This window comes from Colias philodice, chromosome 3, assembly GCF_061535455.1.
Source record: "Colias philodice isolate Cphi_HAF_F1 chromosome 3, ilColPhil1 Martin Lab GWU primary, whole genome shotgun sequence".
Lineage (NCBI taxonomy): Eukaryota > Metazoa > Arthropoda > Insecta > Lepidoptera > Pieridae > Colias > Colias philodice.
Genome location: NC_143088.1, coordinates 10,001,755 through 10,026,875, shown reverse-complemented (window position 1 = coordinate 10,026,875; position 25,121 = coordinate 10,001,755). Strand labels below are relative to the sequence as shown.

Genomic DNA, 25,121 nt, shown 5'->3' with positions numbered 1-25,121 from the left:
ATTTAGAATAACTTATACTCTTTACCCACTTACCTACATCTATACTTTTAATACTATTTCTAGTATAGCTGAAGAGTTTGTTTGTTTGAACGCGCTAATCTCAGAAACTACTGACCCGATTTGAAAAATTCTTTCGGTGTTAGATAGCCCATTTATCGAGGAAGGCTATAGGCTATATTATATCATCACGCTAAGAACAACAGGAGGGGAGCAATGCGGGTGAAACTGCGGGGAACAGCTAGTCTTAGATAATATACAAGATTGATTATACAAATAATCGTTTGACTAAATACAGCTATCAACTGACTTGCTACCTTATATCCGGTCAATATGCCATTGTTTGAACAAACATTAGTTTGAACTAAATTTTACTGGCATATAATAAATGTATAAATTTAAATATAGCTTAGTTTGATAAATTCGATATATAAGGATATAGCCTTATATGCGAAAGAAACTTTTTACCTGACTTTCCTAAAAACGACGAAAACTCTTGATTCTAAGAAATGCATTTTTCCTTATTAAAATAAAATATTAATTTTCAGAGGGTGTATCTAAACGATGACCTCTATACTCTATAGGCTGTAAAGCTCACACGCGAACCACAGAAGCAAGGGCGCTGGAGATTCAGATAAGATAGTTAAATTATGAACTCGTTATCACTTCCCTTTTAGTTTCAAACAATTAGAAGGAAAAAATATAGCAGAGAACGTCATTAATGTTCACTTCTATTTAAATAATTTATAAATATTTACGCCTACTAAGGTCAGCAAAAATTATCTATTAATTAGACTAAAACTAGAAATAGACCACATAGCATTTAAATCTGTAATGTTTTAGATTTTTCGGTACCTAGTAGTTTTCGTGAACATTACCATTTTATTAATTTACAATATATTTTTTTGTAAAATTCACGTTTAATAATTTCGAACATTGAGGAGTTTTTTTGGAAGGAATCAATTAAAACACTCTTTTTAAACATAATTTAATATTTTTGTGTATAAAAAAATCTAATCAGATTTTATTAATCTCAGAGCGATGCGGGTATATTTTTTTCCTAACATAACTATCCGTACTGTACATATACACTATACACTCACTATTGGTATACTAAGCGCGAAGGGACTTGTATTCTTGCATACACTGATCACGTAAAAAATATTTAAACAACAAAATTACATCAAAAAAATTTTGCTAATGTTTTCTTCTCTAGCTTCGCGCAGCCGGCATATACCGCTTCGCTAATGTGAGCATTTTGTCTATGAAAACATAATCTTAAACGATAGGTCACGTGCTGGTAGCAAAGCGGGGCGGGTTGCTTGTTAGGGGTGTACACATAGAGTTTTAAGAATTCATCTATTTGAAAAAAAACTGCATCTGGAATTTTATAAGTATTTTTTACGTACAGTTCAGCGTATGCAAAACTATTAACTCCTTTGAGCTGAGTATACCAATTTCCAACAGTGGGACACCCTGTATAAATGCGAAAGTAAGTGTGTGTGTATGTGTGTATGTGTCTGACTTGTAATAAGAGATGAACATTTTTTAGAAAATTACTAATTAATTATACATATACTCAGCATATCATATCCAAATATTGTCAAGAGCTTTTTTCTTATACTCTTGAAGTAAATACAATTAAGGAACACTTTTTCCTTTTTTTTAATGTACTATATAATCACTGCTGAATTATTGATTATATATAATAAACTAGATTTCCGCCCGCGGCTTCGCCCGCTTTTGCAAAGGAAAACCCGCATAGTTCCCATTTCCGGGATAAAAACTATTACTCAGCATATCATATCCAAATATTGTCAAGAGCTTTTTTCTTATACTCTTGAAGTAAATACAATTAAGGAACACTTTTTCCTTTTTTTTAATGTACTATATAATCACTGCTGAATTATTGATTATATATAATAAACTAGATTTCCGCCCGCGGCTTCGCCCGCGTTTGCAAAGGAAAACCCGCATAGTTCCCATTTCAGGGATAAAAAATATCCTATGTGTTAATCCAAGTTACCCTCTATATGTGTGCTAAATTTCATTGTAATCGGTTCAATAGTTTTTACGTGAAAGAGTAACAAACATCCATACATCCATACATCCTTCCAAACTTTCGCCTTTATAATATATATTAGATTAGATATTTATATTAGATATTAGATATCTCTTTAATGTATAGAGGAGATGATACTCATTCGTTCATTTTTTTTTACCATTATCCACGATTTCATATAGAACAACAATGTTACGGTAGCTGAATTCTTCAACATTACTTTTTTACGAATGCCTATATCAAAAAAAAAAATATTAAGGAAGGTTTAATGTCATTTTTTGCCCTTATTTTGAAACTTTGAATTGCTATGTTCTTCCTGTCAGCTTTTTATAGAACTTTTTGTTATAATCCTTCAGGTTTAACGAAATTTGAAATTTTTGGTTTTCCCGGGAGTTCGCTCGCTATTGGCTATATGTTGTAGAAATCGGATTTGATAAAAATTCCCTCGTCAATTCAATTGTCGATAAGCTGACCTCTGTTCTCACAAATTTATAAGGTTCACGGTTTGTATTTAGTATTGTGAAGTGTTTTGCGTAATGTGGACCCAGATAATTATTATTTGTATCGTTTGTATTAAAATCCGACCTGGAAACTGTGAAGGTGCTTACTAAAATTACCTATAAACTTACGTTGAATCATTTTTTAATATTCCAGTAAAAATATTTCTCAATCTTTAACTAACTAACTCCAAATATTCAAGACATTGGTTATAAAGTATTCTCTTAAAATTACAGAAGATGTTTCATCACAGGTCTGTCAATCTGCCACAAAAACAAAGATTTTCGACGAAGAAGAAAATTTATCTAAATATATTATGGAAGTCTTAGAGCATTTCAAATCGCCAGATCCTGTAGGACTTCCAGGAGCAAATATACCAGACCCATATCATGTCCCAGATATGAAACAGTATTTAACTTTTGGTGGCTCCATTGCTTTTAAGAATACTGCAGTGCTTGGAATAAGTAAATTTCGTTTATTATATGTGAATGTAGAAGCTTCTGCCATGCAGGTGAGATTTATTTAATTAATGAACTAGCTATAATGAGCGATAAATATACAAATAAGTTCTTATTCATAATTCTATGATAAAATTTAACACTATAGCGTTCTGTTCAATACTTCGATAAATATAGAATAATCGTACAGAACGTTACCAAATAGTTTAATAGCTTAATTTTGTACACATATTTTTTAACACATAATTTTATTTATCTGATTTAATCTATGTGCATTTCAGGGAACAGCGATATTAGGAATTGACAAACTACATGCACATGGCAACTACAGCTTGCACACTTGGTTAAAAACTTATTCTGGGAACTACACAGCTGATGTCGAGGGCATCAAGGCCACTGGTCTAGCGACACTTGGAGTAGAAACCGACGGGCGAGTAAGGGTTCAAAACGTTTCCATTGATATAGCATTCAAGAAAATAGACGTACAATTCGAAAATTCTGGAATTTTGGCATTTGTATTGCAAGGATTATTTAACTCGCTCGGGACGTTTCTATTCGATACCATTAAACCTTATATTCTAAAAGATGCGTATACGAAAATAAGAGAAGAAGTTAACAAAAAGCTAGAAGAGCTGGATGTTTTTATACAATTCCCTAACTCAATATCACCTGTTGATATGGTAATGATACATGCAAGGAAGAAAATGATTGCACTTCATAAAGACCCTTTAATAATCGATGATTATAATACTTCAGTAAGCGTTTTTAATGTCGCTTTAAACGGGACGTCGCTTGTCGGTCTGTCCTCATTTTATCGTATTGGAAATACAACTTTTATGATGGATAATAATACTTTAATAGTTGATTTTGATATAAGTACCCAAGAGATACGTGGATCTACTAATTTTCATGTATATACGTTAAAAGGAATGTTATCAAGATATGGAATTGCAATTTTTACAATAGATTATATAAGGGCTAGAATAATTTTAGGTCAACCGCTGGATACGAGAAAAAGACCTCAATTCAGATACCTGGATGTTGACCTTGGCAATTTACAAATACGGTTTGATGGAGCAGGGACATTTGATTATATTACAGAGTTCTCAATAAATATGTTACCGAATCTATTAAGAAATCAAATAATGAATTCTTTAGAGGACCCCATACGGATGAAGATACAAAGAGAATTTAATGAAATTGATGTAGAGGATATGATTAAAGAAAATTTACCAAAAATGTACGAATTACAACGAAATGGCTTTAATCCGTGTGAATTATTTCCTGTTGATAAAAATGAAAGATACGATGAAGATGACTTTTTTAATTTTTAAACTGTATTAATTATATAGCTTTATTTGAGTTATTACGCTACGAGTAATATTTGCTCTTTTTGACGCAGAGGCGTTGGTTATTACTTAATAAGTTATCTACGTCCATAGGCAGGAACCTAGTTTTAAATTATATGAAATACAATGTTATCTTTATGTATTTTAAGTTAACGTTAAGTAGAATCTATTAAAGTCCTATTTATAAAAAATGACAAATGTTTATTATTGTTTTAATAAATAGTAAATTGTTAATTAATGAAATGAAAGTCTTTTGATTAGAGGTGTTACAATTTTTTACTCGTATAGATATTATATCGTATGTGTATACGAAGCAAATGGATCACTTGTTTATTTATATTAATAATAATCCTTTTTGTATCCTCTATGAATAGATTAACATGAACTTTATCATTATAACTAGCAAACCGGGACTCCGTTTCGCCACCAGAGGCACCTTTTCTTTGCTATAAACCTCACGGAGCCCGAGACCTTTCCAACGAATGCAAAACCGTGGAAATCGGTTCGTGCGTTCTGGAGTTATAGCGTCAGGAAGGAAAACCCGACTTATTTTTATATAGTAGATAATTTTTATGCTAATACTGCATAGGTATGTACAGCAATGAATTAATAAATAATTTTCTTAAATGCCGCTCCAGGCTGTCTTAGAATAAACATTATAAAAGAACATGGAGAGTAAAGTTATATACCTAGGTACTACTTGTACTTTATAGTTAAAATTTACAGCCTTTTTTCAGTGGTCACAACTAGATGGCATTAAAATAAAACATTAGAATCAGTATAATATACATAATATGAAATATCTTAATGTACTTAAGTTTACAAAGACGTCACAACGCTAACCAAAAAAAAACAAAATCAATCAGCTTTCAAAAATATAGCATTATCATATGGTTGAAAACCAAAACGGGCATGCACATCAGATACTCCCTCAAATACAATTTAAAATAAGCAAATCTTACATAGAGCCTAATCCTATTATGACACCTTTACTTAATAACATCATTGTAAATTTAATAGGTAATTACGAATCCTGTTTTTTAAAAGCTAATTATTTGCAAAACAAATATTGCAACGGTAACAAATAGTATTGTCAGCATGTGGTAAATACTATGGTTATAACAAACAAAACAATAAGATAACGAGGGGCCAACCAATGGCTATTACTCAGAATTGATTTGACGATCCAGCGAAATAGTTGACAAGTGATAAACTCTGACCCGCGTAGTCGGGGTGTTCATTCATCGCAGGAAGTTCTCTAAAATTGGAAAAATGTGGTTAAAATTTGTGATTCTGTGCTTCGTGTTTACTTTTGGAAGCAGTGAAGGTGTGTTACAATGTGAATCTAGATTTGGTGTTGGATTTAATCGCCAAGATTCGATTTTAAGCGTGTTTTGTTTTTACCAACGTGACGGATGGACCATAAGTTAGATAAATAGAACTTTAGACTTTATTCAGCTCGGTTAGCGTAAGAAGTTGTGATTCCGTCTTAAATGTTTGATCTTATTCTAGATTGCATTCACATCAACCATTCAACATCTTCAATAAGGACATGTAGAGCAAAAAATCTAATGGCCGTATATGCGGTTATATGGATATTACATTAATAAAAATATTTCTTAAGCACGTCGAAATAGAAAGTGAAAAAGCTAAAAAAAAACATTCTTGTCTCTTTATTATGATCTATTGAACGCATATTGAACATTATGCATACGTTCAGAATGCAAAACATACCTACTCGTAATTTAATACGTTTCGAATAACACAGTTTTAAGAGAACGCAAGCCTTTGGGCACAATAACTTGTATAAATAGTGTACATTGAAAAACACATTGGCAATAATCAAAATAAATATAAGTATGGCCTTAAGGTTTTTTAAATTAATAAAAATAATGAAATGTTCAGTATGACGTAAACTACTCTTTACAAGTTTAAGTAAAAATTACTTATAAAAAAGGTAATAATAACTATTTTAAGACTTATGAAGTATAACATATTAAATGATTTTTTGAATTTTCCAGATGCCTCTCACATCGAAACGACAACGGTATCCAAGCTTGCAGAGGGTGAGGAAAAAATAAGTGAATACATACTGCAAGTGCTGGAGCATTTCAAAAAACCAAACCCAGTCGGTCTGCCCGGAGCTAAGATACCAGAACCTTACCATGTGCCAGACATGAAACAGTCAATTTCACTTGGAACAATGTATTTCAAGAATACAGCTGTCTATGGTATTAGCAAATTTCGCATTTTGCATGTAGACGCTGAAATGGGTGCTATGGAGGTGGGTTTTTCATACGTATTTACTATTTATTTATTTTTCCTTTCGTGTATAAACAACTCGTAAACAAATACTTAACGAGTGATGTCACCAAGGCCAATCCAATAAACCTTACTTTTCAAGATTGCAAAAATTTTTCACACATTCATTTTATTTATTTAGTTTTATAATTATGCACTTCGTGCTAAAGCGCATTCACTTTATTAAAACTCTATGCAATAATTCCAGGTTCACGCAGCGATTGCAATAGACAAACTTCAAGCACGCGGTAACTACACGATGGCAACTTGGTTGAGCAAAGTGCAAGGTCCATTCACGGTAGATGTAACTGGAATTAAAATAACAGCTAAAGCGAATCTTGGAGTGGAAAGAGATGGGAAAATAAGAGCTCAAGATATTGTCATCGATATAGGCTTTACCAATATTGCCATGGACTTCCAAAATGCAGGTTTCTTGGGTGGAATGTTGCAGGGTGTTGTGAACTCAATGGGAACGTTCCTGTTTGATTCTATCAAACCATACATTCTCAAGGAAGCATACACTAAGGCGAGAGAAGAAATAAACAAGAAGCTTGACGAAGTAGCGGGTGACATGCAATTCCCGAACTCTATATCTCCTTTAGATATGGTTATAGCTGACGCAAGGAAAAAGGTTAGAGATCTGCAAATGGACCCCTATAAAATTCAAGATTATAACACCACAGTCAGCATTTTCACAGTTACTCTATCTAACACTTGGGTCACAGGAATATCTTCGTTCCACAGAGTCGGTAATATCACTTTGATGATGGAAAAAAATACTGCTATAGCTGATTTCGAAATTGGTACGCAAAAACTAGAAGGCACAACTCATTGGGATATATCAGCTATAAGCGGTTTAATGTCAAGAGCTGGTAGTGCGTCGTTTTCTGTAGAGTATATAAGTGGTAGAGTCATTTTAGCACAGCCACTCGATACAAGAGAAAAACCGGAATTCAGAGATCTAGACCTCGAAGTTGGTAATATCCAAGTACGTTTCGACGGAGCGGGTACTATTGACTACGTTGTCGAATTAGTAGTAAACATTCTGCCTAATTTACTTCGTTACCAAATCATGGACGCCTTAGAGACACCTATTAAAGAAAAAGTACAGCAAGAACTGAATAAAATCAATGTTGAAGAAATGATAAAGCAGGAATTACCGAAGGTAGATCAAATGCAAGAAGGAGGCGGTCTCAAATTATCGACTCTTATAGCATCAGAGAGCAAAGAAGAACCTTATGACGAAGATGAATTTTTTAACTTTTAATTAGTACCAAAAAAATAACGCTTTAAATTTCCATTAGTACATGGTTAGAGTGATTAGACTACATCCCAATGAAGTTAACGCTTCATTTGTAAATTATTGACTTATGTTTATTGCATTATATTAATATAACTTGATTTTATTGGATTGTAAACAAGGTTAATGTAAAAGTTGAATGAAGATTATTTGGTTTTGTAGGGCTATAATTTAAAATTGTGATTTATTTTAACAAATGCAAGTAAATAAATATACGGCTCAAATTAGTAATATTCAATATTTATAAATTACGTACTCACCGGATACAATTTGAAATGTACAAAGATTGCTACAAAAAAAATCTAGGTTTTTAGCTGTACAATTTAATCTCAATATTCTCAAAAAACAAAAATCGAAAGAACTAAAGTACTTAGCACCAGGATTAAAAATGTTCGGATTCATTCTAAAATCGATTTAGAAAGTTGAATATTTATTAATAAGATACTATTATGTGATATTATATTTGTCGTATTTCCATTACAAGGTTGTTTTTTTTTCTCACTCTAAATTGTAATCACAGATACAAAAAATATTGTTGAAAACATGAGATTTATTCTTTTCCATTTTCAGGCATTAGTGAAATCTTTTGAATTAGAATGAATAAGACAAGAACGTCACTATATATGTTGATAAGCCCTAATTAAAAGTAGTTAAAATTTACTTTCTTACATAACTTTACCGCTGTTCTAATATAATTTCCTAGAACTATTAAATGAAATTTCTACTCCTCATAATGGTGCCATTTTTAAACATTAGGTAAATGTGCTGTAAACTAAGAACATAATATGTTATTTATAGACGCAAATGACCAATGTCACGTACATAGATAGTCTTTACTATATATAGTAATTATCCATATTATCCATTTATTTAAACGAAGATTAGAATATTTGTCCTTATATTTCTTGACTGTTCAGGAAACTTACATAGGAAACCTCGATCATGTACTTAGAAGTACCATACTAAAACATGGTTCTATTACTTTTTTAATGCTGAACGATGCACCTATGTATTAAAACCATGTTATTCAATCAATTATGTCGTCAGGTAACCCAACCGGTAAGTAACGGAACAATTTCTCATATTAAAAGGCAACGAGTTCAACCTGATAAATATATCCGACTCATTGATATTAGATATACAACTTCGGAATTTCCGTTTTAATTTTGAATTTTAAACATTTTTACTTTTTAATTTACATAACTCCTAAAAGCTACATAGAGGTCATTGATCGATTATAAATGACATTTCTCCGGGCTCACTTAAAAAAGGAGGAAAACAAATCCTGACCATATTAAAACAATCAAAACAGGCTTGCGGTCGACGCATCGTGTTTTATGGAAAGTGGAAGTTATCTGTGGCTGCTAAGCTCCAACATTGCTGTTTCTGAAGCAAGCCAGGGCGCACGCTTGCCGCGCTTTAAAAAAAATAATTTCGAATCTTTTCAAATTTTACGCGTGAATTTTAGTTTCCTAATTTAAATGTTGGTTTAATTGTTAGTAAAAATGAAATCGTATCAAGTTTTTATTTTATTCATCGCCGCTGTGATTGCACCGACCACATCGAACACACGTAAGTGCTTATGTTTAGAAGAAAGTATTTACCGTAGAGGGCCTAGACTCGTCTAGGATATAACCACGTCCAACATGTTCGGTTTACATTCATAAACCTGTACAATAATTGAGTTTCCTTCTGGGAATCATTTAATTATTATTAATAATATCACTGTTATATTTATTAATAATATCACTGTTTCCCTTACTTCGCTCTCACATATGTATGCAGATGATCTCCAAATCTATACTCGTTCAACTCTCGAAGATTTACCATCTGCTATTCGATTGATGAATAAGGATCTTGCCTCGATAGTAGCTTGGAGTAGATCATACGGTTTGGGAGTCAATCCATCAAAGACTCAATCTATTATCATCGGGAGTCCCAGTTTCATTTCGAGGATTGACTGGTCAATTCTTCCTCCTATTACTGTAGATAACACAATTATACCGGTAAGTGATTCGGTTAAAAATCTTGGTGTTATGTTTGATCGCACTTTATCTTGGCACAAACAAATTAACGAACTGAGTAAGAAGGTATTTGCTGCATCACATTCGTTAAGACGTATTCGGAATTTCTTACCCATTCCAACAAAAATTTCTCTTGCACAGTCCCTCCTCCTTCCCATCCTCGATTATTCCGACATTTGCTATACTGACCTTACTGAATTGCAATTGGACAAACTTGAACGGCTGCAAAATGTTTGTATAAGATTCGTATTTGGCCTCCGCAAGTATGATCACGTCACAGAATACCGTATGAGGCTCAAATGGTTACCCATACGTCTACGTCGCAACATGCATGTACTTACATCTTTGTACAAAATCCTTTTCTATCCTCAAGCCCCTGTCTACCTTAAAGAAAAATTTGAATTTCGTTCGAATGTTGATTTAAATCTGCGCTGCACTGGCAATTTGCTATTGAAAATTCCTCCCCATAAATCAAAATTTTACCACAAATCCTTCCATATACAGTCGATACTTCTTTGGAACGCTCTGCCAATTGAAATCAGACGTGCGAAATCGCTGAACATATTTAAAAATTTAGTTTTCAACCATTTCTTCTCCCAAATAAATTGTTAGTATCCTTATATTTTATTTAATAATTGTATTGTATAGGTATATATATATTATGTATTGTATGTATTGTATATTATGTGTACGTATATATTAATATGTATATAATGTATAAGTAGGTATTCTTAAATTATCTTTATTACATATTATTATGTATTTATAATATAAGTAGTTGTATGGTTTAAATATACTGTAATTCATTTTCATTGCTGCACCACCTATTGTTTTCACCTCTTTCTTATAATTAAAAATCCTACCCATAGGTTGCCTGGTAGAAATCGCTTAGTAGCGATAAGGCCGCCTTTTTAGCTTTATAATCATATTGTCTGTTTCTTTTTTTACGTGTATTTACATGGTGCTGAATAAAGTGTATTTATTTATTTATTTATTATTTATTATTATTTTAATTAGCAGATGCTTTCAGCCTTCAGAGCTTTTGGCTTTCTACATCAAACTTATCCTTATAATAGTTTAAAAAGAATTAATTTATCACTTTATAATTAACAATTTTGTATTTTTAAACTTTTATACTTAACTCTTAAATGTAACTGATCAATATAATTGACACTATTTTTTTATATAATTTGCAATACAGTTCATATGACTCTCCTGGCTAACCCGCTGAATACTTGTGTACTAGTGTAGTTCCTATATTAAAATAACTCTCAAGTTTTTTTACATTTTCCTGAGTGAAACCTTACATTGTTTCTCTAGGTACCATGACACAACGTTTCCTCGACAAAACTAGATACAAAGCTCGTAGTTGCTTGTACATTTAAATTATTATATAAAACGTTGCTCTAACTCGTGAAGGAAATATCCATTTAAACTATTGAGTAACCTGGAATGTCTTCCTTTAAGCTTACATGAGAGTTGTAAAAACTTATGTTGGATCTTATATGCAAAAAGTGTCTGTCTGTTGAGAGGATGTTTTAACGATAACATTATTAGTGCACCAAATCTTAATACATATGGATGATTATACAAAAATGGGGTAACTCGATGTCATCAGCCAATTTAACCAAAATCTTATTATATTTTATTCAAATAAAAATATATATTAAAACAATGAAGCGTCCTTTATTTGGTCACTCAATTTCACTTCTTTATTTAAAATACAAATGAGTAAAAAAAATAAATTAATACTTCAAACGTCAGTACTTTGGCATGTCACAACTCCGAAATCCAACAATCAAGTGACTATCGTTTAAACATTATCATCAATTTAAGAAAACTTACTAATTCACTACAATCTTTGATGTACATAGTATTATATACTACAACTTTCATAACGCAATGTTTTCCATTTTATTTAAAAAATAAAACTAAACTTTGTCATCGTTTTCACTAGTCAGTCCGTTGTGTGTTTTTTAAATTTGAAATTCTCGCTAAATATCACCAAATCAAGGTCAAATCCCTGTCTAAGTATTAATGTTGGTAATGAAGTAACTTGTGCACCGCATATTTTGACGGCCGTCATAACTGTATCAGCGCATGGGTTGTGTTTGTCCTCTAAACTCGTGCTGGGCCAGTCAAATTTTCAGTCCTATGGTGAGTCGTTATTTTATTGTTAATCTGATTTTTATTTTCATTTATAAATGGTTAACTATGATTTGTAAAAATATAGTTTATTGATATAAGAAATTAGGCAAAAAAATATAATTTGTGATTATAACATCATATTAAGTCCCTTTTCATCAATCCGCTGGCATCAGTCCTTTGTCAGATATCGCGACAAGAGGACTGACGCGACCCCATAGTACTGATGATTCTATCGTTTTTGAGAACTTTTCTCTAGATTGATATTGTTATAAGCATTTCTATTTTATATTTCAGTTTAAAACATCATGCGCCACGCTAAAAGAAACTCAATTTGACTAGGGAAGAAACATTTAAAAAAGAGTAGCAAAGAAAAGAGCTATTGAAACAAACTACTAATAATTTTATTAAAAAGATCTTATTTTATTTTTATTATTGATTGATGCTTTCAGGGCATAGCTTTTTATATTTATCAGATAAATACGTATATATATAATACTGTGAAGTAAAATTACCTCAAAATAACATAAAAGTTAATTAATATGCTTAACATTATAAAAATGTCAAGGGGCTCTTATAAAAACTCAGATGAGACTTTCATTCGAGCCTTTGGTTTTTAATTTTATTATAATTAGTACTTTTAACATAAATATTGTTAGATTTTTAGGGCTCCGAACCTCAAAAGGAAAAAACAGAACCCTTATAGGATCACTTTGTTGTCCGTTTGTCTGTTAAGACGTATTTTTTTAAACGCGTGGAGGTATCAATCTGAAATTTATATTGGATACTCAAGATTAAGAACCCTTGGGGCTGTAAAAAAATTAAACTTATAACGCAACGCAAATGAAAAGATACCTACATCCGTTAATACTGCAAATTTCCGCAAAATTCAATATTCGCATGGGAATAAAAAACACACAGGATGCTTGCTGTGTATACAGTCTACTATAAACTATATAGTCTACTTGGTAAATAGCAACGTCTTATAACACATATAAACGTAAATTGCTAAAAGTGTACATTTTAAGTTACAAACATAATAAAAAATAGTTAGTTAGTAGTAAGTATAGTAGTTTGTTAGGAGTCCAACTCGCACTTGGCTGTTTTTTTTGTTTCTATTGTTTGTGAATTACTTGAAATATTAAGTAAAACCATGTAAAACTAAGTCAAAGTAGTAAAAGTTAAGTAAGAGAGTAAGAATATTCACGTTGCGTTAAATGTCAGAAGGCTGGTTTGAAAATTAAGACATTGTTATTTCCAGTATCACATATTATTAATTATCATTTTTAAACGTAACTAAGTGATTTTAATACTTAAAAAACATGTGGCATTATTAAAACTGAGAGATTCATTGAATTTCTTTAAGAATATTACAATATTGTGTTTTTTATCAGTACCGTGTTAGCCTCGTCAGTCCCCTGGAGGCCAAATCCAGAAAATTTCAAATATCTCACAATCTACTTAAAAAACTGGCTGGCCCGATTTGGTACAATATATTCATTAGATTAGCTATCATATACACCCTAATTTGTAACAATCTGATATAAAAAATATAGTAAACAAAATATGCTCAAAAGTTACCCCATTTTTGTATAATCACCCATATATATAAATCTCGTGTCACAATGTTTGTCCTCATTGGACTTCTAAACCACTTAACCGATTATAATAAAATTTGCACACCATGTGCAGTTCGATCCAACTTGAGAGATTGGTCTTGAGACTTGGATAGGTTTTATCCCGGAATTCCCACGGGAAAGGGAACTATGCGGGGTTTTCTCTGAATACGCGGGCGAAGCCGCGGGCGGAAAGCTAGTCTTATATATAAAAATGAATCGCAAAATGTGTTGGTAAGCGCATAACTCGAGAACGGCTGAACCGATTTCGATAATTCTTTTTTTATTATATTCCTTGAAGTACGAGGATGGTTCTTATGTAGAGAAAACGTAAACATGTACCACGGGCGAAGCCGGGGCGGACCGCTAGTTTATCATAAATATTTGTAAACATTAATAATTAACTGAATTTTTCGATTTCAAACCAATACTGTAAACGTTCGATGTTCCAAAATTGCTAAAGTGTGTTCCACGAAATATAGGGAGAGACATACAACTTTTTTTTGCCGATATTTTGTGGAAAATATATTATCACTACGTGGTATAAAACAGTCGCTTTCTCTGTCCCTATGTCCCTATGTATGCTTATATCTTTAAAACTACGCAAAGGATTTTGATGCGAACTTTTTAATAGATAGAGTGTTTTATTATATAAATTATTATGTTTTAGACAAAGCGGGCGAAGCCGCAGGTGGAAAACTTGTTTAAATATAAAATTAAATAACCTAGTACTACGTACTACAACACTACACTACACTACTGCTAAGTACTAGTGTATGACGTTCCTAACTTACATGATGGTATTTAATTAAAAATACCTATTTAAGACGAATTTTGGTAAATAAAAATTCCTGCTAACGGCTTGAGGAAAATGAATAACTTTCTAAGAAACTTCTTTTTAGCCAAACTTATTATGAATTTCTAAGAATCCTGTTATAATATAATAAGTAAATACACACTCCGTTTCGATCGTATTATATTGCACGCCTCATAAGCGAAGCGTTGAGGTGGGTACTACTGTCACTTCGCGCAAAACATCTGATTTTTCAAACTTAAAATGTCTTTATGTATCATACATTGCACTTGTAAGATAATACATACACACACATATTAAGAAAAAACACTATTTTTAACGTTCATGATATTTTTGATGTCATTTTTGTTATTTAAACTAGTTAAAAAACAGTTTAAAAAAGTTCTGTCTTGGACGTCCGTGTGTCTGTATGTGCGGATCCTTTTTCTTGTTAACACGATAGCGACCGAAATACTTTACTAATCGAGTCTTTTTTTTTCTCTTACGCTTGAGTATGCTCAGGAATAGAACCCTTTCATTTTTCAGGGTCTGATTCGATGTGGTTTAATTGTTATTAAATAAACAAAAATAATAATTAATAAATATTTATTAAAAAAAAATTATGAGGCGTGCACTTTTGGATTTTCCAAATTATTTAATTTTATAGTGATTCTATGAGTTCATTTTGGAACAAACTAAATACATTTATCTTCAGGTTTTATTACTGTAAAACGTATTTAAAAAATGGAAGAAGTATACTATAACCTAATACTATCTTTTCATTCGTTTTGAAGCCAATAAAAAAAATATAAAAGTTCAATAAAAGTGTTTCAGTCACCAGGCTCAAACCTGAAAATATTAAACAAATACTGAAATTACTTAAATATAAATTGGTTGTTTACACTTAAAATCATCTAATTATTTATTACCGATTACTAAAAAATAGCATTATCAAAACGAAGGAAATTCTTTTAGCTCGAATAGTGTCTAGGGGAGGTTTTCTACCGCAAATTACCTATTTCGTGGGAACTGCACTTACCTACCCTCAAACTTAAAAATGTTTGATTCATAAAGTTACATATTGTCGTGAAAAAGTTCCAAATAAATGTAGCATCAAATAAAAAAAGACCAAACCAAATTAACTACCGTTTCATACCCTTTAGAGATTGATTTTTTTTTAATTTCGTATTGTTGGTACCAATTATTAGCGATTATTTATTTCAAAACTGAATAAATCCCTTCCTATTTTTCGTTTATATTATTAATTATGTACTAACCTACTAAAACTGCACAAAGCTTGATGCAATGAGCATACGACATCCCATAAATATGCATGGTTAAAATAATGTATGCTTTTGTTTCCTTCACCTCATTCGTTTGCCGGAAACTATACTTGTGATTTGTCTTCTATTAACCGTGTAAATTCGTACCTAATAGATAGTTTGTTTGGAATTATGAGTTGTTTATTATGAGTTAACTGTGTCTTTTTATCATACATCTCCCTGAATAATACAATAAGGTGCTTGCTATTAAATGTGCAACGTGATGTACATATTCCTGGACTATTAATTTTTCACACGTCTGATGGTGGGTAGAGAACTTTGAACTTTTCAAATTCTTTTCATCTGATTTCTTTCTAAAAATTTATTATTAAACTAAGAAAAATTTACTTTCATTTATATAAAGTCAATAATTATAATATTAATAATTGCTTGATATTTTTACTAAAGCATGGAATAGACTTACTCTTTTATACTATTTTAGAACTATTCGCAACACACCAAAGCACCTTAATCAGTTTATCAACGATGTAAGATTGTGTGTTTGTTTGTTTAATTATACATCTAGAATTCATAGAAATGTAACGAGTGAGTACAATCTCACTCTTAATGATCTTGCGTAATGATCTTATGTAATAAAGAAATTGTAAATGTGCAGTCATCACGAGGAAGATATTCCATATCTAATGTGTTATAAAATTGTGGTTACGACATGCTATTTATTTTTTAATTTTAAAATAAACATAGAAAAAAAGTTAGAATTTAAATGGAAACTAGAAATCTATGAAAAATAAGACAGATATACAAATCAGTATTATTGACTTTTGATAAAATATAAGCTTTTATGTCCTTAATGTAGGTACCTACTTTTTATGTAAATTTTATGAAGCTCATCGTTTACCTATTGATATAATACTTATGCAACCAATGTTTGTAAATAATTCCGTTATTCTAATCTTTTTCTATTTTTCATCATACTTAGTTTGGTACTTTTGATATACTTCACTTAAATTTTGAATTAATCTTGCCTGTAAAATTAGTATTTCGCACTTCTCAGGAGTTAATGTTTATTTTTAAACACAATTGCACATTTATGTAATATTATATTTTAAATAATAATTACGACAGATGTAACCCATATGCAAATGTAGAGACGATTTATAGACTAACCGAATGCAAAATAATGGTTTTAGTATTCTTGCATATATTGTTAGTAACTAAAGGTTTTGTAACTTCACTATATTTAAATATTCAATATTTTGCAGCAAGTTTTCATTTTCATAACAAGAGAATCTATTTTGGAAGTAAATTACTAAGGCTCGGTCAAAGCTCTATCTAACTACGAAATAAAATAGTATTAATTGAAACAACAAAAAGCAGTAATTATTATTATCACTTCTATACTTTTATTTATTAAGTCACAAACTCTATTTTTAACTGAAATTACTTACGAATAGTAGATAAAATTATCTATATATAGATTTATAAATATGTATCAAACAATTTCCTCCTAATCATTATAAACCTTATTATTTAATACGTTATATATAATACTCGTATTTTAAACGTCCAATAAAAAGTTTAATAAACGGTACAAGCCGCACGATTGCAAGTTTTGCGGACAAGTTTAACGGCCAACGACCTCACGGATATCATTAGCTTTTTTTCTGATCAGCTCTTGATATCAAGAAAAAATCTTTTTCAATGGAAAAAGCTTAAAAGGAGGTTAAATTCACCACTGAATATAATATATACGAAACATTTCAATATATCTGTTTACTTTTCTAAATTGTCTATATTAAATTTGGGCAATAACTCTATTTTGAATTTTTTTTCGATTCTATGGTATCTTGTTCTATCTCTACTATAGAAAACTGTTATTACAAACTCATTTACATTATATGATTAGGTTTACGTAAGTGACATAACACTTAAATATTATGAGAATGTGTGTAAATTTTAATAAATTTTAAAAAATGTCGAATGATTTTTCACATTTCCTATAGTTTAAAAATATGGCTACTAACTACTATTATTCCGATTAATTTGACAACTGTATATTTATCTTCTAAAATAGAATCTTAGAAAATTGCATAGTAGAGTACAAAAATGCAATAACGTACAGTTAGTATCAAGACTCACGCTAAATCATGCACATACAAACTAACCTCTAATAGCCCATAGGTCATCAGACAAAGCTATTGTATACCTCCAGATAAAATATCTGAAGGTTAGAGTCCCATTGTCCAGCGTGTATCTATTTGTCTTTCTGTTAGCGACAACACTACCGTTACAAGAACCACTCTTGCATACTAATGTATGTAGAAAGCTGGACCAGCTGATAACTATCGCGTATTGCCTATATACCGCGTGTTAATAACTGTTTCTTTGATGTTTATTGGTTTAGCGGCTTTTGGGTATTGATTCAGGTCATGGATTAAGGCGTTACCCGGCAATTTCGACTATGTTCAACCTCTATAAAGTCTGGTACAACATACAGCACAATACCGAAAAAAATATATAAAATAGGATGGTCTTTGATCTTTAATTGCTCGCGAGGACTTTTTTCCAAAGTTAATAGATTTCTAGAAAAAAAATGTGCCGTGGTCATCGATTTTTCCGCAAATACTCTATAAACTTCGTAACCTGCTGACTTAGAGCTCTGAAAATTTTATGTTTAATAAATTATCAGTTACACAACAATCCCTGACGAGGATTTTTTGTTTCACTGATTGGTATCTTTTTAAATACAAAATGCGAGGAAAAAAGAAGGTGCAGCGGGAGAGGTTTGAGATCCGTCAAGTATGGTCAAGGTTATTAGCGCATGTATAAGCCTTAAGAATATGTGATGGGATTAATTAATTCCACGTCGTTGATCTAGTGCGTTTTTTCTTCGTGTAAAATAGGACTCTTGTTTACACGAATATAACATAACCAAAGATGATGTAAATATAATTGTTATTTTGAATCGGAGGAATTCTATAAATACTTAAAACTTGTAGATATAAGACTTGGGCAACTTTAGATAAACTTAATTCTAATTAAACATAACTAACAACATCTTTTTCAAACTTTGTATATAAGTTGTACAGAAAATTCACCTAAATGTATTTTTGTTAATTGAAATTGTTGTTTCAGATATATTTGGAGGTCGTTGTTCGAAACAGGATCCCAATGTGGACGCGTGTTTACTTCGAAGCTTTAACAATCTGCTAGATTACTTGAAAAGTGGTGCTCCAGATTTCGGATTGGAAGAGGTATTTATATTTATTATTATTTATGTCTTGTTTTCCGCATATATTGTAAGAGATAGTCGTTTTAAATAACTATAATAGTTATAGTCTTTGTTGCATATTATAAACTAGCTTTCCGCCCGCGGCTTCGCCCGCGTTTTCAAAGAAAAACCCGTTCCCGTAGGATTTCCGGGATAAAACCTATCCTATGTCCTTTCTCGGGTATCAAAATATCTCTATACCAAATTTCATGCAAATTGGTTCAGTAGTTAAGACGTGATTGAGTAACAGACAGACAGACAGAGTTACTTTCGCATTTATAATATTAGTATGGATGTCTTTCATCTTATCAAAGGTTCTATTTATCCTTTAAAAAACATTTTTTCATTAAACGTTAGGAAAATGTGTTAAATTGTAGTTATTTATCTACGTAAAATAAGATCAAAATAGCTTAAAATATAGGTATATGAGGACATTATAATTTTGCTCTACATTTTTCTTCAGCTATGAAACACGAATTTAAAGTAAGTAATTAATTTATGTAATAATATTAATAAATTATTTTTATTTTACAGTCAGACGAGATAGTGATAGACGAACTATCTATAGCTCTGGGTGGAGGTCCCGATGGATACCGAGCTACGTTCAAAGATATTCACGCGACGGGAGTCAATAACATGACTATCACTAATGTCAGGTAATATACTTATTTTCACTTGTTGTTATCAATTCATTTACTATGCAAAAGTAAAGAAAGATGAGACAATGTAATAAATTACTTCATTTTCACGTTAAGGATGTAAAAGTTATATACCTAATGGAGATTGGGGAGCCAAGCAAACGTTATCTAACATTAGGTATATAAAGTTTAATTCAAATCTGAAAATGTAATCACATAGGTATACCTATTGTTTTTAAATACTAAAGATGAATTGATGATTGCTGATGAATTTAAATAAAATTCAACCACTATAACTCAATAATTATCATAAGGAGGGATGAAGGTTGAAGACGCTGCTTTTAGTAATCATGCAGAAAATTTTTCGACTAACCTAACATCGAGTTCAAATTTGTATTACCCTTTAGTATTTAAATAATTCTTAGCACGTTGAATTCAAAGTCAAAGTCAAACAAAAAGTACATCGCACTGTTAATGAGCAATTTAAAGTCACATTGGAATAATATAGTGAAAAGCTCTACAAAATATATGACTTATGTAAATCGACCACACAAATGCAACGTATTTAATTGTTTTTAATCACTAGGACTGCAGTCTGCAAGGTAGGGATTGATTTTTGTAAAAAGTATAAGATATTGGACTCTGGAAATTCAAATATTTTCATTTCAAATTATATCCAAGTCGATTTCTATGGCTTTGTCGAAAACGTTATTTTTTCGTATAAAATATATATAACATTGTTAAAAACATTTTCATATAGCCTATCCATCTAAAAATTACCTACACATATGATAAAACCCGGAACCCCTACTCAATCATTTATTTATAGACTCCTGGTCAAGAACCGTAGTGCAAAATATTTCTAATTATTCCGATCACGAACGACTCCATGACACACGGTTCAATCACACAGCTGGCAGACAAAGCCGTATGCACGGACTAGTCATCAATCACCTGTATTTGCCATGATTAATAACCGCAAACATTTATCCTAAAACAGCTTTCCGCCCGCGGCTTCGGTCGCTTTGTCTAAACCCTAAAGAATGACTCTATCTATTCAAAAAAAGAGCGTGTGCGAGGATACGTGTCAGAAGTGAAATTTCCTTGGTGAGATTCAAAGATACCAAAATCGTCGCACTTTTCCATGGTTCATACCAAAAACGCTTATGGCAATACCGATGACGGTATTGCCATAAGCATAAAGCGACCTCAAAACTGCATCAAAACCCGTTGCGTATTTTTAAAGGTTTAAGCATACCTACAGACTCACAGATGACGGAAATCGACTTTGTTTTTAACTAAATATGTAGTGACTATGATTAATAACCGCAAACATTTATTCTAAACGACAATGTTTATATGAAATGTGTGATCTTGGCCTTCGTTGATCCTTTACATGTTCGTCGTCAATGCCAAAGACTATGCTTGTCAAAATAATGGTAGGTAGTAAATATTATTGTGAATGATGACTTTACGTAAATCATTGTTCGAAATAGATAACAAAGTGAACTATAAGTATAATCTATTAGGCATTTATTAGGCATTCTTACTTAGAGCAGTTGGTTTAATGCTCTAAGCATTCTTAGCTATTGACGAATGTTGTTGAACAGTAAATCTAATAAAGTTATGCATTAATAGTTATAGAACCGATTTCCTGTTGTATTTATAACTTAAAATACAATAGTCGAAGTTCAAGTTCCCATTTTTGTGTAATATGTATTACTAGATTTCCGCCCGCGGCTTCGCCCGCGTTTTCAAAGGAAAACCCGCATAGTTCCCGTTCCCGTGGGATTTCCGGGATAAAACCTATCCTATGTATTAATCCAAGTTACCCTCTAAATGTGTGCTAAATTTCATTGTAATCGGATCAGTAGTTTTTACGTGAAAGAGTAACAAACATCCATACATCCATACTTACAAACGAAGATTCTTGCAGAATACAGAAATGATATTGTCATGATTGAATCTTCTATCTTTTGATTTTCGTTCTGTTGTAAATTCCCAATAGCGAAGTAAATATCCTAGATGTGCATTTTCTGATGATTAAAATATTATCAATTATTCCTTTATAATAAAGTAATATATTTTACTTACAGATCAGACCTAGAAACCCATCAATTCCAACTCACAATGTTCGGACCCCACATTAGCGCTAAAGCGCGCTACCGCTCCTCTGGCGTCTTGCTGCTGGTTAGAGCGAGTGGTGGGGGCGATTATTGGGGGGAATATGGTAAGAGAAAGTGATTTATTTTTTAGAGGTGACTAGTTAAAGTATTTTATTTCGCGTATTTTGATAAAAAAATATATTTCCACCCAATTAATTGTTCTTTGATACCTATGTCTTTTTATTTGACCTAAGAAATAGAAGTTTCAACAATTTAATAAGTCACACTTTATGCGAAGAATATTAATACAAAATAGGGGAAGTACTAACTAGTGGGAATTACCATCGATGTGAAAATTTTAAATATTATTTCAATTTTTTCTTAAAGGTCTTGCGTGAAATTGCGTTATGTTTTTATTTGCCTTTGGTTTAGTTTAGAATTGTAAACTTTTTCTGTAAATAAAATAATAACTCCCGACAGACGGTGTAAAAGCCAAAGTATACTTCCGCGGATCACCATACACTCGCAACGGGCGGACTTACCTCAAGCTGCAGCAGTTGAAGTTGGACTTTTCAGTTAAGGGCATTCAGATGGGGGTCGAGAATCTGGATAACAGTAACACTGTGTTACGTGAGTATTTAGGGATATTATTTGTTTTTGGGATTGTTGTTAATTTGACATAAATTTGGTAAGATTAAGGAAATTGTGGTTTTGAAATCTTTAATGGAAGTAATAAATATTCAATTTTGGACCCTATAGAAATAATGAAATCTAGTATTACAAAAAATCGCTGCTCTATTTGTAGCAGATTTTGGCAAAATTCACAGAAAGATTTTAACGTCTTGAATTGCACCCATGATACTTTGTTCTAATGCCAATTTCAAGTTTTACATAATATAAACCTCGTTTATACAAATTTTAGTAGACCGTATTAAGTAAATTTATACATAAAGAACCTAAATACCTATATGAATAGATTGCTCAAAACAAATTTACTCACAAACAAATCCATACATTTCCAGAAGCAGCACTAAACCTGTTCATAAACACGAACGCGCAAGAACTCCTCAAGGAAATGAAGCCCGCGCTCAAACGGGACTTGGCTGAGAAAATGTCCAGATTCCTTGATAGGATCCTCGCTAAAATACCATACGATGATTGGATTAATGAAGAAGAAACAGAAGAAGCAGAGGAGGAAGAAGAAGAAGAAGAAAAATAAATAAAAAATTCTCCCGCCAATTTTGTATTGTCAGATATTTTTTACCTGTGGAATGCGAATTGAGAGATAAAATATATTCATGTGAATAAAATTATGTAGGTAATTAAAAAACTGAAAGTTCTCGGAAATATGAAGATAGTTTTAAATATCTGTACCAATATTTTATCTAGTGTTTTTGGTAGAATCGGTTGTTTTCAGAAGAAAATTATTCAATTCTCTTGATCCACTAACTAAAAAGAAAAGGTATTTCAACGTAAAATGTATCTGATAACAACAATTTTTTACGTAGGTAATTGTTTCTCTTAAGTTGTTAATTATTGTAAATTATTCTCCAATAAATTTGTACTCCTTTGAAAGAATCTAAAGGTGCTATAAGGTTGTGTGCAGTTTCAATAATTGTAGAGTAACATTCTCTTACATCGAGATTCAGTTTGGCAAACAAATAAAGAAAAAAACCTGTTTAAATTCCAGAGTATTCGAAACAATCAATCGTACAAAAATAACTACCTTTGAAAGTAATTGGAGATAGAGCTTTTTTATTTTAATATTGTGATTATCTTGAAATGTTATATCGATAAAAATAAGAAATAGTAAAATATATTTTAGTATTATACATATTATACATAACTTTAATTTCGATAAGTTATTTCCTTATTTATTTAGGTTGTGTTTATAAAGCATGGATTAGTTTAGCGATTAGGAAGCAAGGTCTCAGTGAATAAAATATAATTTATAAATGTTGTTTTACTAATTCCTCCTATCATCATGATAATTCCATATTTATTCCCGTCTATGAGGCTTTATGTCATATTTTACACGTTTTTTTACAAGTTCGAGTTGGCGCCATATTATATCTACATAATAATTCATCGTTTATTTAACCAAAGATGATTATAAATACTAGTTAACTATAACCATTGAAATAAGGAACGTAACTTTTATGACGACTTTTAGTCCAACACATGACACATCACACCATTCAGATGAAGAACCACCGAGATATCCAGCTTGCTCATTTGTAGAGTCCGTTGTAGCCAATAGCAAAAGGCGTAAAACTAAACTAAACGAGAAAAGTAAGATCTACTAGTATATATCACTGCCTAATGATTATAAAAGTATATGGTAATAATCTGTGAACTGTAATTTAGGTAGTTACCTACTTAATTCGAATATCAACGAAAATTATTATTAAAATCTTCCATTGTTAACGAACGTCAACGGAAAGTCAATAAAAACAGCTAATTGTGAATTATAAAATTTATCGCTCGTGAATAAGTACAAAAACATTGATATTAAATTTTCATTATCTCGCGTTGAAATAAACGGAGGATCCTGAAAAATTCCGCGCAAGTCTGTACTATCTGTACTAATATTATAAAGCTGAAGAGTTTGTTTGTTTGTTTGTTTGAACGCACTAATCTCAGAAATACTGGTCCGATTTGAAAAATTTTTTCGGTGTTAGATAGCTCATTTATAAAGACTACAGGCTATATCATCATGCCAAAACCAACAGGAACGGAGCCACGCGGGTGAAACTATAAAAAAAGTTTGGGTCTCGGTCTCACCCACTCTACAAATTACAATATGTATATTATGTATTATTAACAAAACAAAAAACAGTTCAAGTGCTCTACAAAAGACAATCTGAGTTATTTCACGTGTCCATTGACCACGTTGTGACCTTGTAACCGAATAGTTTACTTCATTCATTATAGTCGTAATAGAACTATTGCATTGTTAACAATTTAGAGTTCTTACAGACGAACGGCAAGTTGTGAACGGCAGAGGCTTACTATTCGACGTATTGACTGGTGCCGCCGACGCGGACGCGTCGACGACTGCCGTTGATAGGTGGCGACCGCGACGGCTGAAGTAGCCTGTGCAGTGTGCCGTTCACAACTTGCCGTTCGTCTGTATGAACTCTTACATTATTTACATTTCTTCATTTGATACGCTTTACAAGTTCAAATGTAAAGTGCAGGCGATTTGAAGATTGAAGATGCTTTCATAATAATATTTCAACACTGACGAGTGTTCTTCGATGTGTTTATTCTGTAATGTG

The 25,121-nt window shown here is 31.6% G+C and overlaps 4 protein-coding genes across 4 annotated transcripts in view; all 4 read left to right on the top strand.

Annotated features, from left to right (window-relative positions):
* Nucleotides 1–25,121, top strand: part of LOC149489955 (uncharacterized) — a 216,607-nt gene that overhangs the window by 136,329 nt on the left and 55,157 nt on the right. The window lies entirely within an intron of this gene.
* LOC149489963 (uncharacterized) lies at nucleotides 2,589–4,536 on the top strand. The gene is made up of 3 exons (XM_089714986.1): nucleotides 2,589–2,659; nucleotides 2,794–3,068; nucleotides 3,297–4,536. The coding sequence occupies exons 1-3, from the start codon at nucleotides 2,596–2,598 to the stop codon at nucleotides 4,347–4,349; spliced, it is 1,392 nt and encodes a 463-aa protein (XP_089571112.1). The 5' UTR covers nucleotides 2,589–2,595; the 3' UTR covers nucleotides 4,350–4,536.
* On the top strand, nucleotides 5,524–8,119 carry LOC149489962 (uncharacterized). Its single transcript, XM_089714763.1, has 3 exons — nucleotides 5,524–5,691; nucleotides 6,386–6,648; nucleotides 6,874–8,119. The coding sequence occupies exons 1-3, from the start codon at nucleotides 5,637–5,639 to the stop codon at nucleotides 7,930–7,932; spliced, it is 1,377 nt and encodes a 458-aa protein (XP_089570889.1). The 5' UTR covers nucleotides 5,524–5,636; the 3' UTR covers nucleotides 7,933–8,119.
* On the top strand, nucleotides 9,332–23,797 carry Jhbp2 (Juvenile hormone binding protein 2). Its single transcript, XM_089714762.1, has 6 exons — nucleotides 9,332–9,537; nucleotides 18,962–19,080; nucleotides 19,632–19,753; nucleotides 21,832–21,965; nucleotides 22,321–22,470; nucleotides 22,863–23,797. Exons 1-6 carry the CDS (start codon nucleotides 9,471–9,473, stop codon nucleotides 23,057–23,059), a joined length of 789 nt encoding a protein of 262 aa, XP_089570888.1. The 5' UTR covers nucleotides 9,332–9,470; the 3' UTR covers nucleotides 23,060–23,797.

Coding starts and splice junctions, on each gene's coding strand:
- LOC149489962 (XM_089714763.1), top strand. CDS start 5,637: ATGTGGTTAAAATTTGTGATTCTGTGCTTCGTGTTTACTTTTGGAAGC. Junction 5,692..6,385: donor TACTTTTGGAAGCAGTGAAG/GTGTGTTACAAT, acceptor TGAATTTTCCAG/ATGCCTCTCACATCGAAACG. Junction 6,649..6,873: donor CTGAAATGGGTGCTATGGAG/GTGGGTTTTTCA, acceptor CAATAATTCCAG/GTTCACGCAGCGATTGCAAT.
- Jhbp2 (XM_089714762.1), top strand. CDS start 9,471: ATGAAATCGTATCAAGTTTTTATTTTATTCATCGCCGCTGTGATTGCA. Junction 9,538..18,961: donor ACCGACCACATCGAACACAC/GTAAGTGCTTAT, acceptor TTGTTGTTTCAG/ATATATTTGGAGGTCGTTGT. Junction 19,754..21,831: donor ATGACTATCACTAATGTCAG/GTAATATACTTA, acceptor TTTTACTTACAG/ATCAGACCTAGAAACCCATC.
- LOC149489963 (XM_089714986.1), top strand. CDS start 2,596: ATGTGGACCCAGATAATTATTATTTGTATCGTTTGTATTAAAATCCGA. Junction 2,660..2,793: donor CCGACCTGGAAACTGTGAAG/GTGCTTACTAAA, acceptor TTAAAATTACAG/AAGATGTTTCATCACAGGTC. Junction 3,069..3,296: donor TAGAAGCTTCTGCCATGCAG/GTGAGATTTATT, acceptor TGTGCATTTCAG/GGAACAGCGATATTAGGAAT.